The sequence below is a fragment of the Ursus arctos genome, chromosome X (genome assembly GCF_023065955.2).
Source record: "Ursus arctos isolate Adak ecotype North America chromosome X, UrsArc2.0, whole genome shotgun sequence".
In the NCBI taxonomy this organism is placed as follows: domain Eukaryota; kingdom Metazoa; phylum Chordata; class Mammalia; order Carnivora; family Ursidae; genus Ursus; species Ursus arctos.
Window position 1 is genome coordinate 15,402,795 of NC_079873.1, and position 18,316 is coordinate 15,421,110.

General features: G+C 43.1%; 1 protein-coding gene across 10 annotated transcripts in view; it reads right to left on the reverse strand.

Annotated features, from left to right (window-relative positions):
* The window catches only part of SH3KBP1 (SH3 domain containing kinase binding protein 1), a 324,749-nt gene that overhangs the window by 94,439 nt on the left and 211,994 nt on the right, over positions 1-18,316 (reverse strand). For all 10 annotated transcript variants that reach the window (XM_026480216.4, XM_057310446.1, XM_044377583.3 and 7 more), the window contains one exon: positions 5,383-5,458. In XM_026480216.4, the coding sequence (XP_026336001.1) occupies positions 5,383-5,458 (76 nt within the window). The remainder of the gene's footprint in view (positions 1-5,382; positions 5,459-18,316) is intronic.

Consider the following 18,316-nt stretch of genomic DNA (forward strand, 5'->3'; position numbering starts at 1 on the left):
CCGAGTACTACTGCTTTCTTAGTCCCAGAGAAAGTTTGCCCTCTAAACCCACAGACTCTCAGAAACTTTGCTTTTGTTTATATCGCATCAGTCAGAATGATATGTTCTGCTCTTTCCCCCCACAAAGATTTTATTTATTTATTTATTTATTTATTTATTTATTTATTTATTTGCAAGAGAGAGCAAGAGCCTATGAGCAGGGGTGGGGGGAGAGGGAGAAACAGGCTCCCCGCTGAGCAGGGAGCTCAATCCCAGGACCCTGACATCGTGAAGCTAAAGGCAAACGTTTAACCAACGGAGCCTTCCAGGTGCCCCTGAAATGTGCCACTCTTGACTGAAGGAACGAAGTCACTGTGACACAGAAAAGCAGCCTTGATTCCCCCACACGAGTGCAGAGCCTCACTTAAAAGAGTTCTGAACACAGCGCTACACACTTATCTCCACTTGGTGGTTCCCAAAGAAACGACCTGGGTGCACCTCCCAGTACAGACCTGATGTTGACCCCTCTCCACACAGCCCCTGAGTTGCTTGGAGCCTAGCAAAATACTGCTTCAATTACACTTCACTGCATTCCTCCTCCTCCAACCTGGTAACTACTCCTTTTTGTTTGGTGCAACAGGGCTGCACAGGTTCTCCTATGTGGTCTCCTCGGTGCAATGAGCCAATAAACCTTTGTCGGACAACGGTTTGTGTTGGTGCTCTTGGGCTGATGGGTCCAGAGCAGGGACTAGAAAGAACGAAGGGTCTATCAAGCCCCATGGAACACTGGCAACCACTGCTAATCCCTCAGAAACCCCAAACAAGCTCGAGGGTCCTATGTGAACAAATGGGTCTTTTTCCAACTGGTGACTGTGAACTTGAGAAAGGGGACCCATGGCTACTATGCCGCTTTTACAAGACTCTGTCCAATATAGAGCCTGGTTAAACTGTAAGTCATTTCTAATTCCCCATGTGCTCAACCATCACTTGTTATGTGCCCAGTGAGTCCATGGCACCTTTCTGGGATGTATGGTGGGGATATCGAGTAGGAGATATAGCCCCTGCCTTGAGGGACCAATGATAGCCACACGCCACCCTGTGTCGCCACCACAGGGGACAACTCCTGAGAAGTGAGTCAATGAACAAAGTGATCAGAAAGGTGGTACAAACGACCAGGGATGGAATGAGGGGAGGTCAGGCAGGGAAGGCAGGTTTAGCCTTTGCCCCATGGTCATCATTTATTACAAAGCCTGATGGGCCTTTGTTCAAAGTATATCAAGGATTATCTTTTTCCTAACTCTCCTGCTCAACTGGTCCTCCAAATCTCTGAGACCGAACTGTTTGTTCAGAAAGATGCTAAATAGCCATTTTTCCAGGCTATTTTTCTATCCCACAGAGGCCACAAATCCACATCAATTGTAGTAAGAATTGGGGAAATTCCAGATGTGGTGGGCTGGAGGAATCTCAGGGTACTTCATTTATGAATATTTAGACAGTTTCCCTCGTTATGAAAATCATGGCAATCTGTTCCCCAGCATGTGTTTCAGATGAGTTTCAATATCATAAAAGCTTTACTGGGGGAGGGGAGATGACGTTAGTTGTTTAAATGAATCCTGATCAGCTGAGTTTCACTTTCCCTCAGGAAAGACCCATCTACATGACCATTTTTTGAATCATCGTAACTTAATCCTTTAGTCTGCCGAGGACAGAGATGTATGGAAGGGACTTCTCTCCTCTGAACGGCCAGGCAGTGGTTGTTAGAGATCTGTCTGCTAACCAGAAGCCCTGCTCCCAAGCTCAGGGTCATTTCTAATAGTCAGCACTCTGTGTCCTTCCACCCGAACATGGGGGTTGCATCAAAGTCTGAAAGCAGCAGAATGTTCCCAATGCAGGGGGCTTTTTAGTGGACTTAGGTGCTTCATGGAAATCAAGGGAGAACAAACATCCCAGAATTTGCTCTTGACAATGAAAGCCAGAAAGTAGGTGGGTGAGATTAATTGCAGAAATTCTTGCTCTGGGTCCATAAAAAACATCTGTCAGTAAACATCCTTCAAGCCTTTGCTGACGTGAGAATTCTCCTTCTGACCTGCTACCCACTCACACGCATACTTACACCTATACCCGGTGACAACTCCTATTCCTACTGAATTGTTCCCATCTTCCTTCCGCCTCTCGCATCCGGCTGCTCAGTTCTTTGAACACAGAAACCTTTTCCTCTGAATCATAAAGCTTTTGGAATTGAATCAGAGGATGAAGATGCTGGGAGCAGACTCGGGGGTTCTCTCTAGCACAGCCCTCTGACTTCACAGACAACACAGACAATGAAGAGCAAGGCCAGAGAAATAAAGTTATTGGCCCAAGGTCATACAGCTAGCAAATAACACAGCTGGTCCTAGAATCTGCACTGTTGGCTCTTAGCCAAAACACACCACCGAGCCTCTGTAAAAACACTCGTCATTAACAACCCGTCCCCTCACCGTGATGCTTCCAGAGAGCCAGGTGGATGGACGTAATTAAGAGATACTTGTAGGACAGAACAAGTCTTGGGCTAGAGCCAGGATCCTCCCACATGCTTGAAGGAACTGAATATTTGGATCTGTGTTAGTACCTAGGCCCAGGAAGCCCATCTTAGATCCCAGAATCACTCTCAAACTACACTGTCCAGTACGGTGGCCACTAGGCACTTGTGGCTACTGAACATTTGAAATGTGGTTGCTCCAAGTTAGATGTGCCATGCATATAAAATACACGCTGGATTGTGAAGACTCATATAAATAAAGAATAAAAATATCTCACTTGATAATTTTATATGGGTTGCATGTTGAAAATATAATATTGGGGATATATTGAGTTAAATAAAATATATTTAAATTAATAAGTTTGTTTCTTTTTAAAAAATGTGGTTACTAGATAATGTAAAATCATGTATGTGGCTCACATGATATTTCTATTAGGCAGCACTGCTCTAACACACAGCTACCTATCTCCCCCGGCCCACTTAATCTTTCCAAAAAGACTCGAATCTCCTGTCTGCAGACATTACAGAGGGCGAAAAGAAAGCATCAAAGACATGATCTTATCCTAGGGCTAGTTCTTGAGACCCGAGGATTAGGCACTTAAGCAGGCCTCACAGATTGTCCTGCTTTGTGTCACATTCCTACAAGTGCCCCTCGGGTCCCTACTGCTCAGCCTCCCCCAAAAGCAACCCACAAGTCACCCAAGATCCTATTTCCTCTGGACAGAGGTGAACAATCTACAGGGAATTTCAACTTTACTGCTATGGAAGCTCTTATTTCGACTTTACTTCTATGGAAACTCATTGAAGAAAAATTCTCTGTTTCTCCGATTACTATTTCTGCAAACAAGTCAGGTTGGTAAAGACCAATAGTTGTCACATGTCAGGAGGACAGCCTGTCCTAGGGACCACATTCCAATCACCTTTGAGGCTTGATGGGTCTTCTCCTTTTTCTTCTCCTGCCTATTCCCCATTCCAGCTGTCTAAGCAACTTTGCTAATAACAGTGATCTTTTATAAACTTGGTAACAGCCATAACTACAGAATAAGTAGTGGAATGGAGGGAAGGACAGGCCACTGTCCAACAAGAGAAATGTTTGCAGGAATGATTTAATGTTTGATTCTTCAAGATTCTTTAGTGCCCAAAGGCAGGTGTAGCATGATAAGCCTATATAACCCGCATTGATAAATATAGGGCCAGTTTCTCCTCAGGAACCTGTATGAGCTCCAAACAGGGGTTCTGAAAGTGTGGGACCTAAACCAGGAGCAGCAGCAGCACCTGGGAATTCCCTAAAAAAGCAAATTTTCAGACCTCACCCCAGACCAGTGATTCAGAAATTCTGGAGGTGGGACCCAGCACGTGGGGGGTAGGGCCCAGCTCTCCAGGTGATGCTGGAGCACGCTCAAGTGTGAGAACCGCGGGGTTAGGGTCTCCGACGAGGGGGCTTTCTGCCCAGTATCAGGAGTCTGTACCATGAACAGACGGAAGGCGTGTAGATCTCATCTGAACCCGAAGCATTAAGGCCGAGCTCTAGCACCTGCGTCTGTACCATCCGTGCGCTTATTTATCAAAGTTGCCGTTTTTGGCTTGGCAAGTCCCACAAATTCATTTTCTTAAGTCTAAGGCAGTATCACTCATTCGCTCTTGAAACTACCTGTTTTGCCCTGCAATACAAGCTTCTGGTATATTATTTTGCAATTAAAAGAATAAAGCTATGCTTGGCTCTTCTATTAATCATAATGATATGTGTGTGATTTATGGTCTCTCAATCTTTGGCTTTCTAAACTAGATTAGTAGTCTGTCCATATTATCTTCATAAGAAAATCTGAGGCTGAAAAGAAAAAAAAAAAAAACCAAACATAAAATCCGTAGAAGGAATTGAAGTAATTGTTTCTGCCCAGAGCCTGTCCAGAATGCCCTGGTTACTGGAAGGATAACGAAAGGAACTGGAGGCTGGCCAGGTTAGGAACTACAAATTCAGGCTGCCCAGGTACATCTGCATTTCAGATAAACAACAAATAGTGCATGGGACTTACTTATAACCAAAAAATTATTCACTGTTTATCCGAAACGTAAATGTACCTGGACATCCTGTATTTTAAGTGGCAACAATCTAGAGTAGGGAATACTGCCCTTTGGGAAGGTTCTGGGGAGAAAGCTATCCTCAAATACTTAAAGAGCTGTTAGGAGAAAAATGGGCTAATACCAATATAGACTTGGAGACTAAAATTCATGGGTAAAAATTATAGGAAGAGCGTATCTGGCTCAATGGAAGAAAGACATGCGTACGTAGAGAGATTGCAGCCGAGGAGCATGGAGGATGCTGGCAGGAAGGCAGGGCTTGGGAGGGCTGGCTGAGGGTGGAGGCTAGAAGATAGGGCGTCTGAGACTTGAAGGCCTGTGAATCCCCAAACTACTTGAGTTGCCATTCTCTAGAATCTTTCTGCCTTCCGAACTATGCTAAGTGCTTGGGTATACATGGATAAGCCCTGGTTCTGCACATGGGCAAGATACAGGTGGCAGGAAAGAACCACGTTCCAGAAAGGAGAAAACCCCCAGGAGTTCTGAACCTACCTTGTGCCCACCCACTGGCAGGGCCTCGTGAAACACATTTGGGACATTTTTTGCGATGCGTTTTAAAAAGCCATTAAGGTGAAGGGGATTAAGAGTACACTCATCATGGTGAGCCCCGAGTAACGTAAAGAACTGCGGAATCACTATATTGTACACCCAAAATGAATACAACACTGTATGTTAACTACCTTGACATTTAAAATAAAAAAGTGAAATAGCCATTCAGATTACGTGAAGATTTTTCAAAGGCATTTCAATGACTAGAAAATCCTTAACTGCTTCCAAGTGTAAAAAGGAGAAATAAGGAAACTCACTCTTTGTCCTGCTGTCCATTTCTGGCTTTGACGGCTCCGGAGTTGCTGTGGCTGGAGGTAACTTCTTTCCAATAGTCTGAGGAGGAAAGAGAACATTTTACTTAACGAGATGATTCTCTCCATTAAGCAAAGACATAAAATCAAGTTCATGGTGACGAAATGCTCCTGACCGCTTTGAAAAACCACGCACTTAAGTTTTCATTGCTCTGTCTAGTGGCTGCCGTTCTCTGACGGGCCGGACCCTCACTGACAAACAAGTGGGAGAAGCAGGTAGAAAGGGCTTTATCCTTGGGGGCACTCAGTACCTTTTATTCCCATTCTTCCTTGGTGTCCTCATTAAAAGGTTGATTATTTTCCGCAGACTAGACAGGCACATTTCCTCTGTGGGGGCACAGCACCTGGCCCAGAGGAGATGCTCACAAGTGTCTGCGGACTAGAGGAAGGGGAATAAGAGGGAAAGAATAAAAATACAGAAAGAAGGAAAGGATAAAGGGACAGAGGGCCAGAGGGACAGGTGGACAGGCAAGTGGAAGGCTAGGCAGAAGCCAGTGTCCAGAACAACAGTGCCTTACCACATCTCCTAACCATGGAAAAGCCAACCTGCCTTGCAGGGTCTGAGTAAACACACCCACGTCCTCGAGGACAGCTCTATCTGCCCCAAAGGCGGAACACGGAGGGCCCGCAGCCCTCTTCCTCCCAGCTTTTTAACCTTCTGGGGCTTTCAGAGAGGCCAGTGTCACAGATCCTAGGTGTTCATTTACTAGTCCAAAAAACAAAAGATGAGTTTGCTCAGAGTTTATATTCTTTCCTTCATTCAAAGTTAATTCTATTATCATTTATTATTTATAAACCATCCACAGAAAAGACTGATATTGTCTCTGACTAAAGATGTTCCCGAAAACATAGGCAACTCAGAGGCTCAAAGTGTCAAAAACAAAAAACCAGACAGCAAACAAAATGATGGTTCCAAAGGTGAGGTCTCTTCCCACCCTTCTCTTTTGCCCCGTTTGTGTGATCATGCTTAATGCCCAAGGAAACTGCCTCTGGATCCAGGGACCCAGCTGTCAACACCAAGTAGCTGGGGGACTCAAGCTCCCCAGCAAAGAACGGTTTCCCTAGTGAGAATTCCAGCCACTGGGAAAACCAAACATATCTGCCCCTCAAACACACGAAGAGGAATGAACTGCATAATTCAAAAACTGGCCCGGTGGAATGTTGGTTCAAATAAAACTGATTCACCACAGTTTTTAATTTGAAAAAGTTCTTCATGCTTCAAATGTTGAAACTAACATTAAATACGAATAAATCACAGAAAGAGGATAAGATAAATCAAATCCTCAGCCCTTCATGAATTTTTAAAAACATTTGTGATGGAAAGCTTTTACATTTTACGCAGTGACATTTTTATTTAGTGCCACAGGGCTTTCTAAATTGGATAAAAAATGAAATCCAAAATATCATGCCACCCCTCAACTGCTGCTAAGTACTCAAACTAATAATTTTTTGTAATTTCAAGGAAGCATCAAGGAGGGAAAAAGCATGTTGTTATTCAGCCATAAGGTCAAATTTGACGAAAAACTGTCTTAAGAATTATCTTGAAAAATCAGGAAGTGATGGTAAAATAGACACTTTCAAATGTCATTCACATTCCTGTTAACGTTTCCGACGGCGTCCGCCTCCGTCTCCATTCTTCCCTTATGGACTGACCGGAACAAAGCATCACAAAGTAAAACTTGAGTGATTACTGACAGTGGAGAGAGGAAATCAGGAAAACACAGAAGGAAACACTGCTCAATCCCGACTTGGGTTCCTTTCTGGGTAAAAAGGAGGCTTCCAATGGTTTGGGCTTTAAACCAGATGCCTTCTTTTAGGGAAACCTTCACGGGTTGTGTGTTCTTACAACTCCCCCTTATTTAATAACAAAAGGAAGGGCTGCCCATGGTCTCTGATGCCCTGGTTTACAGGCCAGTGCAAGCTAGGAGACATCAACAGAAGCCACCAGTTAAGTACACTTACTTCTATACGGAAAGACACATGAATGCAGAACTTGCTCTGTTCTTTTTTCTATTTCAGAAAATACAGCACACTGACCTCTGTGTGGATCCCAGCAACAGGGGTGATGGTGAGGCTGATAATGTGCTCATCTGCCAGGGGTGCTAGACTTAAATTAATGCCTTCTTTCTTCTTCTTGGGCCATGATTAAAGGTCAAGAGTAAGGCAAGTGCCTCCCCTCTCAGCCTGGTCCCCCAGGCGTCCCAGAGATGGGAATCGTTCAGCTATTTCTCTCTTCTCTAGGACCTAGGCCTAGAAAAGGATGGTTCCCAGACAAGTGGCACTGGTATCACTGGAAACTTGCTAGTAAAGCAAATTCCCGGGCCCCACCCTAGACTTTCTCAATCAGAAACTCTGGGGATGGTGCCTGGCAGTCTGAACACACCCTCCAGGGGACGCCGATGCGCGCTCCAGATTGAGAAGCACTGACCTAGATGTGGGAGGGACTCCCTCAGCACTGACCAAATACCTTTCTTGGATTAACAACGCAGGTGCCTTTTCTCAAAACTCGATAAATCATAAACCATCTTTTTCACTCTTCTTCCTCTTCTTGCTCTCCTTCCAGTAGGCTTTGATGCCTTCTACCTTCCCTGCTCTCAGCTGGCATAACAATTTGTCATTCCTACTAAATCAGTCAGCTCAGAAAGGAACGAGAGTTTAGTGGCGCTGACAAAGGGACAATATCACTGAGGGGAAAGAATGGGGAGCCCAGGTGGCTATGAGATCCTTCACCAAAGGATCCCTGAGAGGATGGATGGGTTAAAGGACAGATGGATGAATGGACGGAAAGATGGTTTTGTATCAACAAAGACAAGAACACAGACAAAGACAAGGGGCAATGAAATACGGCTTTCCCACCAGGATTTCAGCTTCCCCTACACCACTGAAAACATCTTTGGTCCACTGGGTTATGAGTGAACAGAATCCCAACTTTCAAAGGGCAATGCCTAGCTCCAGTACACACATAGGTCATACATAATTGAAGGTCAAGCCTAAGTGGACAGAAAAATCAGGGAATCCCATCCAAACATCTCTCATCCACCAAGCAGGCAGTGAAGAAGGATGTTAGGCTACCAGCAGCTGTGGGAGAAGATTCAAGATCTCTACTCATTGTTTCCTCAGCAGGGTTCCGAGATCTTGCCCTCCCGAGAAGATGGCTTATCCAGGACAAGGACTGGCCATGCACTTGGGGGCTATGTTGACTCTGCTCAGGTCACAGCTCCTTCACTCCTGAGATACGGGCAACAGGCCCATTTTACCATCTGCCTTGTGAAGGAACACTTGCCAGTTCCACTCCACGGCTCAGCCCAGCATTTCCTCTTCTCTGAGCTGTGGCCTAAACACTTCTTAGTACCCACATCGATGCTACTCTGCTCTGCCTGTTCCCCAAGTCTGAAGCTGCTGCTGGGTCTGGGAGCAGAAATACATATGGATGGCTGTATAAAGCTGAAAACTCTACAAAAAGACAATTATTGATTGCTACCGGTATAGATCGATACCGGTATTGCTATTGCTATTGACCTACTTCCACATACAGTCATCACCAGGCTGCTGTCAACTTTTGTCTCTCCTACCACACCCTAATCTCCATTTAAAAAATGACTTTTAAAAATAAATAATTCAAAAAATTCATTCCTTTGAATATTTAAGACCAGAAGTCTTTCTCCTATTAGCTTTCTTGACAAAAGTACGAAATAAAGTTTCTGGGGATTTTTGTACAGTAGGTGAATGATATATACTCCTAGCCCTACAAGATCTGGTACTACAGCATTGGGAAAGATAACCCCATGGGATTTCAGTTACTGGAGCGAGCCATTTTTTTTTTCCTTTTCTGTGCCAAAATGAAGAAACTAATGGTTGTAGGAAAGACAATCCCTGGATTTGAGCCCAGTGGAATCCAGTTCCCCAATGATGAATATATCTGTTTCTCTTTGTGATTGCTGGAGTGTGAGACCAGGGTCCTGCTCAAATCAAGTCACTCCTGTGACTTCATTCTAATTCAGATGCAAACTCCTTAAGTGTATGAAAATTTCTAATTATAGGACAATGTTAAGGAGAGTTTAAGTCTCATCTCTGAAAGTCTCCTCTCCAAGAATACCACATATAACTCTTAATCACAAAGGGTTAGGTTCAGTGGATTGGTGGCGGGGTGGTGGGGGGGAGAGAAAGAGAGAGCTCCCTATATTCTAGCAGTCAGTGAAGCCTCTCTGTTGGTAGACCGGCTTTCGGATACCCATTCCAGAAGATGGTGATCTTCTGAGAGGCTATACGTAGACCTTACTCAAGTGCTCAAGGAAAGCCAAACACAGAGGATGACTTTTCAAACAGCTGGTAAAATATAAGATAAAGGATGGCTCTTTCTAGGCATTCCTTTTACTGCACTCAAAGTCTAACAGTATTCCTTCCTCTTCTGCTCAGTACAGATTTGTTAAGTGCCTGTTCGATGCAAGGCAGGGAAGCAGACAAAAAGGCAGGACGATGCCACACACTATCGCAAACACTGAAACAGCGATTCATTGGGTTTTCCGGAGTGCTGTGCTGAGAAGCATCCAGCCATTGGGCATGGTTACCCCAAATTAGTCATGTACAGGATACGGAGAGATATAGGCTACAGGACACAGTGACAGGAGAAAAGACAAAACAGTATGTATAGATACCCATATCCACACGCTTTTAGCTTTCATTTGCCATCATAACTCAGAAAGATACACAAACTATTAAAATGCACTGTAAACTTTTAACATTTCTTTTTAAACACTCCTTTCATGAACACCTATAACTGATGGCATTATGAAAAGTCCTCTTGGTGCTCAGCAGGGAGAGGTAGGAGCAGAGCCGAAGCCCAGGGGGCCAGAAGCCCGGGGGACCAGCTCATGTCAGAGCCAGAAGAGAAAAGCACAAAGAAGCATCCTTACAATGGGCTCCTGTGAGCTTCTAATGGCAGCTTTTTTCGCTCGCTGGGAAATTTACATTAGCAACCGTCAATTTGCCCGCCTTTGGCTGGCTCAGCTTAAACTATCTGATACACACAGGACATGTGGCAGAGTAAAATACAACTCAAAATTCTAAAGATTAAGTGCATGGTCCCGTAAAAGAAAATATATTTGTAGTTCCAGTCTAGAGACAGAGGTCACCTTTAAAACACCTCACATACCACTATGTCAATTCTGACATCTCCAAAGATGCATACTTCAGTCCATTTTTAAACAGTGCTACAAGAAAAATAATTTTTAAAGTAATCTTCTTTTTTTAATGTTTTTTTTATTATATTATGTTAGTCACCATACAGTACATCCCTGGTTTCTGATGTAAAGTTCGATGATTCATTAGTTGCGTATAACACCCAGTGCACCATGCAATTCGTGCCCTCCTCACTACCCATCACCAGTCTATCCCATTCCCCCACCCCCCTCCCCTCTGTAGCCTTCAGTTTGTTTCTCAGAGTCCATAGTCTCTCATGCTTCATTCCCCCTTCTGATTACCCCCCCTTTCTTTATCCCTTCCTTCCCCTACCGATCTTCCTAGTTCTTATGTTCCATAGATGAGAGAAATCATATGATAATTGTCTTCTCTGCTTGACTTATTTCACTTAGCATTATCTCCTCCAGTCCCATCCATGTTGCAGCAAATGTTGAGAAATCGTTCTTTCTGATAGCTGAGTAATATTCCATTGTATATATGGACCACAACTTCTTAATCCAGTCATCTGTTGAAGGGCATCTCGGTTCCTTCCACGATTTAGCTATTGTGGACAATGCTGCTATGAACATTGGGGTGCATATGGCCCTTCTCTTCACTACGTCTGTATCTTTGGGATAAATACCCAGTAGTGCAATGGCTGGGTCATAGGGTAGCTCAATTTTTAACTTTTTAAGGGACCTCCACACTGTTTTCCAGAGTGGCTGTACCAACTTGCATTCCCACCAACAATGTAGGAGGGATCCCCTTTCTCCACATCCTCTCCAGCAATTGTTGTTTCTTGCCTTGTCAATTTTTGCCATTCTAACTGGCGTAAGGTGGTATCTTACTGTGGTTTTGATTTGAATTTCCCTGATGGCTAATGATTTTGAACATTTTTTCATGTGTCTGTTAGCCATTTGTATGCCATCATTGGAAAAGTGTCTGTTCATATCTTCTGCCCATTTTATGATTTGTTTATTTGTTTCTCGCATATTGAGTTTGAGAAGTGCTTTGTAGATCTTGGATACCAGTCTTTTATCTGTAGCATCATTTGCAAATATATTCTCCCATTCCGTGGGCTGCCTCTTAGTTTTTTTGACTGTTTCCTTGGCTGTGCAGAAGCTTTTTATCTTGATGAAGTCCCACAACTTCATTTTATCTTTTGTTTCTCTTGCCTTTGGAGATGTGTCATGAAAAAGGTTGCTTTGGCTGATGTCGTAGAGGTTGCTGCCTATGTTCTTCTCTAGGATTTTGATGGATTCCTGTCTCACATCGAGGTCTTTCATCCATTTGGAGTTTATCTTTGTGTATGGTGTGAGAGAGTGGTCAAGTTTCATTCTTTTGCATGTAGCTGTCCAATTTTCCCAGCACCATTTATTGATTATAAAATCAGGCTTAAAACTTAACAGTTTGTTACTCATATAATGTTTATTTCCCTGGCTGTCTTGAAAAGTTAGCAATATTTCAAGTTACATTAAACCTCTTTGCCCAACCATGGTTGAAGACATTGTCAGATTCACAGCTGCTTTAGAAGCATTTGTTAACTGTATTACACTTAGAAGTTTAACTGCTTTTCTCCCTCTTTCTCTTCAGAAATAGTGGCCTCCTTGAGAGCAGGACCTAGATGTTATTTATTCTCCGACCTCCACAAAGGATATGAAGGGTAAGTGTTGAATGGAGTAGGGAGTTTGGGGACGCCATGGACTCACCCACTGCCCTGGCATTCGCATCCTCCCACAACACAACTGGTGAATGAGGGGAGCTGTCCTTCTTGAGAAACCAGACCAGGTGGCCCTCTTGGAGCCTCATGGTTTGTCACTGCCACGTATCAGATCTTTCCAGCATAGTTTCTGGTGACAGCATATTTTCTAGGATATCTTCCTAGACCTCTGTTGTTCCTGCCTTACTCCCTTGTACCCATGCACAGGCCCCTGAGCTCCTATTAATTATTGGTCACCATAAAGAAGAACCCAATCTCAGCCATGTTTCTGGTAGACAGTTCTCTGCCTATGACTTCCAAATATTCATCTTAGCCTGTTCCCTCACATTCTCTCAAGTTTGATTATGATCAAAAGACCCTCATATGGAGGGTTCATTATCATCCAGGTATGTGTACACACACACCATTCTCTCAATTTGAAATAATTTTCCAAAGTATGTTCCCAAGATGTTCCACCAACCAACCAACTGCCAATTCACCTAATCCCACAATCTGGTAACTATGGGAAACACAGAACACTTGGTCTAATCCTTGCATAATAGCATATTAAAGGCTCTGAGAAGTCCTGTAGTTACTGTTTAACTTTATCCTTAACATTATCTAAGTGTTTTCTAATCTTAAACCATACTGCTTGTGCTACCCATTAACATATCACAAGAATGAGTAGTGTATGGAATAACTGGATAAACATCACTACCTCTGTCTCCTAAATTCTCAGGGCTCATCCTCTTTGTTTCCTGGACTCACGACTTGGAACCCACCCTTGATTACCCTCTTACTCTATTTCTCATATCAAACGCATCACCAAGGTCCTGGTTTCAGATTTACCCCTTCCCCTTTGACCCCTGCCTAGATCCTTGTTACTAGCAGAGGGACTGTTTCACTAGTTTTCTAGACAAGGATGCTGTTCCCCAATTTGGGCTCCTTCCTCTGATCTCCCACGAGACTCAACTTTTAGTCAACCTCCACCATCACCCTTTACTGTATCTACTTCAAAACACTCAGGAAAAAAAACCCACTCAGAATATATACTGCTACGTAATGGCTGTTTATATAAATTCCCAAAGCCCCGAAGAAATGTACTTCCAATTGCTGCAACTTGCCATATCTCTCAACAGCTGGTGTCTTTCCCTTGTGCTCTTAAGACTAATGGCAAACTTTCTCTGAATATAAAACACCAAAGCCCATCGTAGATGCTTCCATTAGGCCTTCTGGGGTTTACTCTTTCAATCTGTCCAATAAAAACTTTAGTATCTATCATTCTACTGAAGGTGTATATATGAAGTCTGTTTTATATTAGTGTATTTCTCTCCCTCTCTGAGACACATGTGTGCATTTGTGAGTATCAGTAGAAAGATGTACCTGAATTTCAGCCAATTCTATCATTTATCATGCACTTTGTCTTCTGCCAGGATTTGATCATTTGGGTCATTTGTTTGTATTCCGAATAGCTCTAGAGACCATACCTCAAAAAACTGGAAAGAACCCTAGAACATATTCACAGGTAGGGTAGGATTTTCTCTTTGTCAAAACAAAGTAAGGTTTAGCAGGGGCTTCTACTCATGCTGGGGAAACACAATGTGGAAGAACGAACCAAAACCTCCTGAAGCGCTCAGTGAGGTGGAGAATGCACATTCAGACAACATTAAAATCATAGAAGGCAGCTCTCCAAACATCTGACAGTATATGAAACTACTGTTTATATTTTACCCCCACTGTTCCCAAGAGAGAAGCCTGCATGCTATTTTGTTGTGGGATCATCTTATTCACAGAGGATGAACAAGCCGAAGCAAATTCCCATTTCGTATACCACTTAGACAAAATACAATTCGCCATTATACTCTAAAAGACTCTTTTCCGCTGTTATGACAGATAAAAGGAAACCGTAAACCTTCCTTCTACTAGAGGATTAGTTTTATCTTTTGATTAACAATGCTCTCTTTTTAGATGCATCTGGAGAATTTGAAAAGAGTATGGGTAAGGGCAGAGAAGGATGGTGAGGCAGGAGTGAATACCATGGGGCTGGTTTGGGTTTTGTTCATCCAGCGCTTTAACAGGAAACTTGCTGTACTTTTGGGGACCAAGTCTGAATTTTCCTATAAAGTAGCTGTATGAATCCAATTAACATACAAAGATGCCTTCCGGATTTAAAATATATTGATTTATTCAGTCACAACCTAGTCTAGGCCATTTCCCTTACCCGGGATGGCACCTCCTCCCCCAGGGTCTTTGAATCCCATCTCACTTTTAAGGTTCAAGTGAAGTCCAAATGGCTATTGACATGAAGCCCACAATGGATCATGACATTTTTATGACATACTTGAGGGTAAAACCATACTTAATTAGTTTTCCTTTATACCTCAAAAGTGAAGGTTGGCCTGCCCCATTCTCTCCCTTCCTTGCCCCTCCCTTCCTTCCTGCCTTCCTTCCTTCCTTCCCTTCATTCGTTCATCCATTCATGCAGCATTCTTTTCTGGAACTGCCATGAGCCATGATCTATGCTGGAAGGCTGGGTTAACAAAGATGAGATGGACAGAGTCCTGGATCTTTACTAAGTTCAAAATTTAGCAGCAGAGACAGACTCTAACAGAGCACCATAGTACAAAGGGATAAACACTACAATAAAGGTCTAGAAGAGAAAACAGGAGCCATTAACAGTTCCACATTGGGAAATAAGTCTCACCGCAATGATGAAGCTTGAGGCAAATTCTGAAAAGTGAGCAGAAACTTGCCAGGTAGAGAATGATGGAAAGGGTATTCTAGCTGAAGAGAAGCAGGAGCGAAGGTGAGAACGTGTGGGGGGAAGGGGGATGCAGTCATGGGCGAAGGAAGGGAAGGTACTTGGTTGGAGGCCAGCAAGGTAATTGGGGCCAACGTTAAGCTCGTGCATTATCTTAAAAGGCAACTGGTTAAGCAGAGGTGTGCCATGATCACATTTGCGACTTTGAGACTGACGATCTGGCGGATCAGGAGGAACAAAGAAGAAAGTAAAGGCATGCAAAAGTCGAGGAGCTAATAAATGCGAAGTTGACACAATGATCCAACCGACGCAGTGAAACTAAGAATGTAAAAGAGAGGTTCAAGAAGTATCTGGACCTCTCCATATCACAGGAACCACAGGGAGAAGTCGGTGACTGTGAACTGGTTTGAATATACGTGGACAAAACCCAAACTCTGTTACATTCTTGAGTCTACATATATGCATTCTGCATAGGTCCTGAGTGCCAAAGATGTGCTGAGAGCAACATTAAGTTCAGATCCTGATTAGAGAGGCAAACCAGCCTGATGCCGGGGCTCAGGGAAGCATTTTGGAGAATATCTATCCTAATGGGAAGAATCACAGTGAATGTGTTCTCAGTGCTCTGAGGCTGGCGTGGTGACGCTTTGTAGAAAAATAGTAGGCCTGTGATAGTTGTGAACAGTTAGCTTACTGTTAAAATACCAATCAATCTACCATTTGAAAACTAAAATATTTTTTAAAAAACAGAGACACATAAGCTCTTGACACATATGAAAAATTATCTTTCTAATCTGACAAATTTAAAGTAAACAGTTTAGTTAAATATGTCTCCAAAAATGTCTTAAGCTAGAAACGAAAATGGGAATTTCTTTCCCCAAAAGAAATTTCCAGAGAAGGGGCCCCTGGGCGGCTCAGTCGGTTAGGCATCCAACTCTTGGTATCAGCTTGGGTCATGATCTCGTGGCCCTGGGATCGAGCCGTTTCAGGCTCTGTGTTCAGCGTGGAGTCTGCTTGTCCCTTTCCCTCTGCTCCTCCCCCTGCTCACTCTCTCTCTCTCTCTCTCTCTCTCTCTCTCATAAATAAATCAAATCTTAAAAAGAAAGAAATTTCCAGAGAACCTTTCATGCCCTTCAGAGTAACGAAAGGAAATGAAATAGTTTCGGTCAGAGAGAAGGTAATATTTGCAGCAACGTTGTATTGTTTTGTTTTCAAGTAAAACTGCTATTTACAAGGCTAGGGCATACACTGGAGTATTATTCAGCCTTAAAGAAGAAGGAGATCCCGACACAGGGTACAACATGGATGAACCCTGAGAACATTATAGTAAGTGAAATAAGCTAGTCACAGAAGGACAAATACTACACAATTCCACACACATGAGGCACCCAGAGTAGTCAGATTCATAGAGACAGAAAGCGGAAGGGTGGCTGCCAGGGGCTGTGGGCAGGGGAAATGAGGAGTTAGTGTTTAAGGGGTATAGAGTTTCAGTTTTGCAAGATGAGAGGATTTCCGGAGATGGATGGTGGGGATGGCTGCATAACAATGTAAATGTACTTAATGTCACAGAAGTATGCACTTAAAAATGATTAAAATGGAACTTTTACGTTACGTGTATCTTACCACACATTGTTAAGAGGCTCAGAGTACACTCCTCTCTCCCTATGTATGAATGTCGACTAGAATGGCAAGAAACTGCTCATGAGCCTCGGATATCCAGCTACTTAATATTCAACCACAAAATAATCAGGGGTGCAGAGAGCATCAAATGAGGTGAGCTGGAGAACAAACCCATCTTTGTCCAGAAGCTCATTTCAGTCCTACAGGGAACACTCCTTCCACTTCTATGAAAGACAACCTACTGCTTCCAGAAAGACAGTCTCTCAGTCTGGCTACTGCTACATAGCTCTGGCTTTAATGCTGCAGGGCTCACTCTTCACTTACATTGCCTGCTCCACAGACTCCCAAAGAACAACGCTTCTTTTTTTTTTTTTTTTAAATCATCTGGTCCCCCCGATTTTACAGAAGAAGGGAGAACACTGCATCAAAACTTAAACACTCGATGATACCATCTTTATATTTTATTTCATTGGAAAGAACAAGTTCAAGACACATACTTATTCAAAACAGAAACTTCCTAAATATATGCAGAGGTCAGGTACACACTGGTCATGTCTTCTAGACAGAGAGTGAAATACTCAGAAAGAGGACCCCGGGGTGCCTCAAGAATGGAGATCCTCAAAGAGAGATCAAATTAATCTCAGGGCACTCTAGTTATTAGTTACTATGCCATATTCGACAGTAAGGGGTGAATGCAAATTCTGTGCATTCCATGAAAATATCCTACGTGTCAACCAGTGGAACACTCTGCACCCCTTCCGTGTTCCTACTGCAGATGCTTTGAATCTCCTGAACAGCACGCATTACCCTCTCTGCTTTGGATTCACGGCTACTTATGTATATGTCTGTTTCACGGACTAGAATGTAAGTGGGGGTGGGGCAAGACCGGTGTCTGGGTAATCTCTGTATTCTTTGGTGCATCTTGCACATTGGAGGCACTAAATATTCATAATTTATTTCAGTCAACAATAAATTCGTTCATCAAAATTATTTAGATCTATGGAGAAAGTACCGTGTGCAATGCATTTTCTAGGTGCTTGGGACAGAACAATGGAACAAATAAAGCTTCCCCCTCTCAGGATACCATCTAGCAAGAAGAGTGACTTTGTATTAAGTAGGAGTCCTCTCTAAAAGCACAGACTTAACACTATGGGATGTCGGGCAAGTTACTTAACCTCTCTATACCCCTGTATCCTTGTCTGAAATGGAAATGATACTACGTACCTTATAGATTTTCTAGGAGGATTAAATGGAAAAAATGTATGTAAAGTGCTTAGCCATTTCCGCTGTTACAGAATTTTACTGAATAAAAAAATCAATTATCATAATGCTTCTTTATGAATCTAGTTACAAAGAATGACTGTTTCGATTACAGCAGCTTTTTAAAACAGCAGGTTAACTGGCCTGTTTCTTTGCTTGGGGAATGGAGAGCATGAAGCGACTTTTACAAGACAGTCACACGGCACAGACAAGCTTGGAGCAAAGTGATAATTCTGAGAACTGAGCAGGGAAGAAAAGCAATAGCAATCACCATATAGTCATTGCCTGGGAGGAAAAGCAGGCAGAACAAAGAAAATTGGAGAAACAACTAAGGCCAGAGCCGACAACCCACAGAGCTTTCAGGT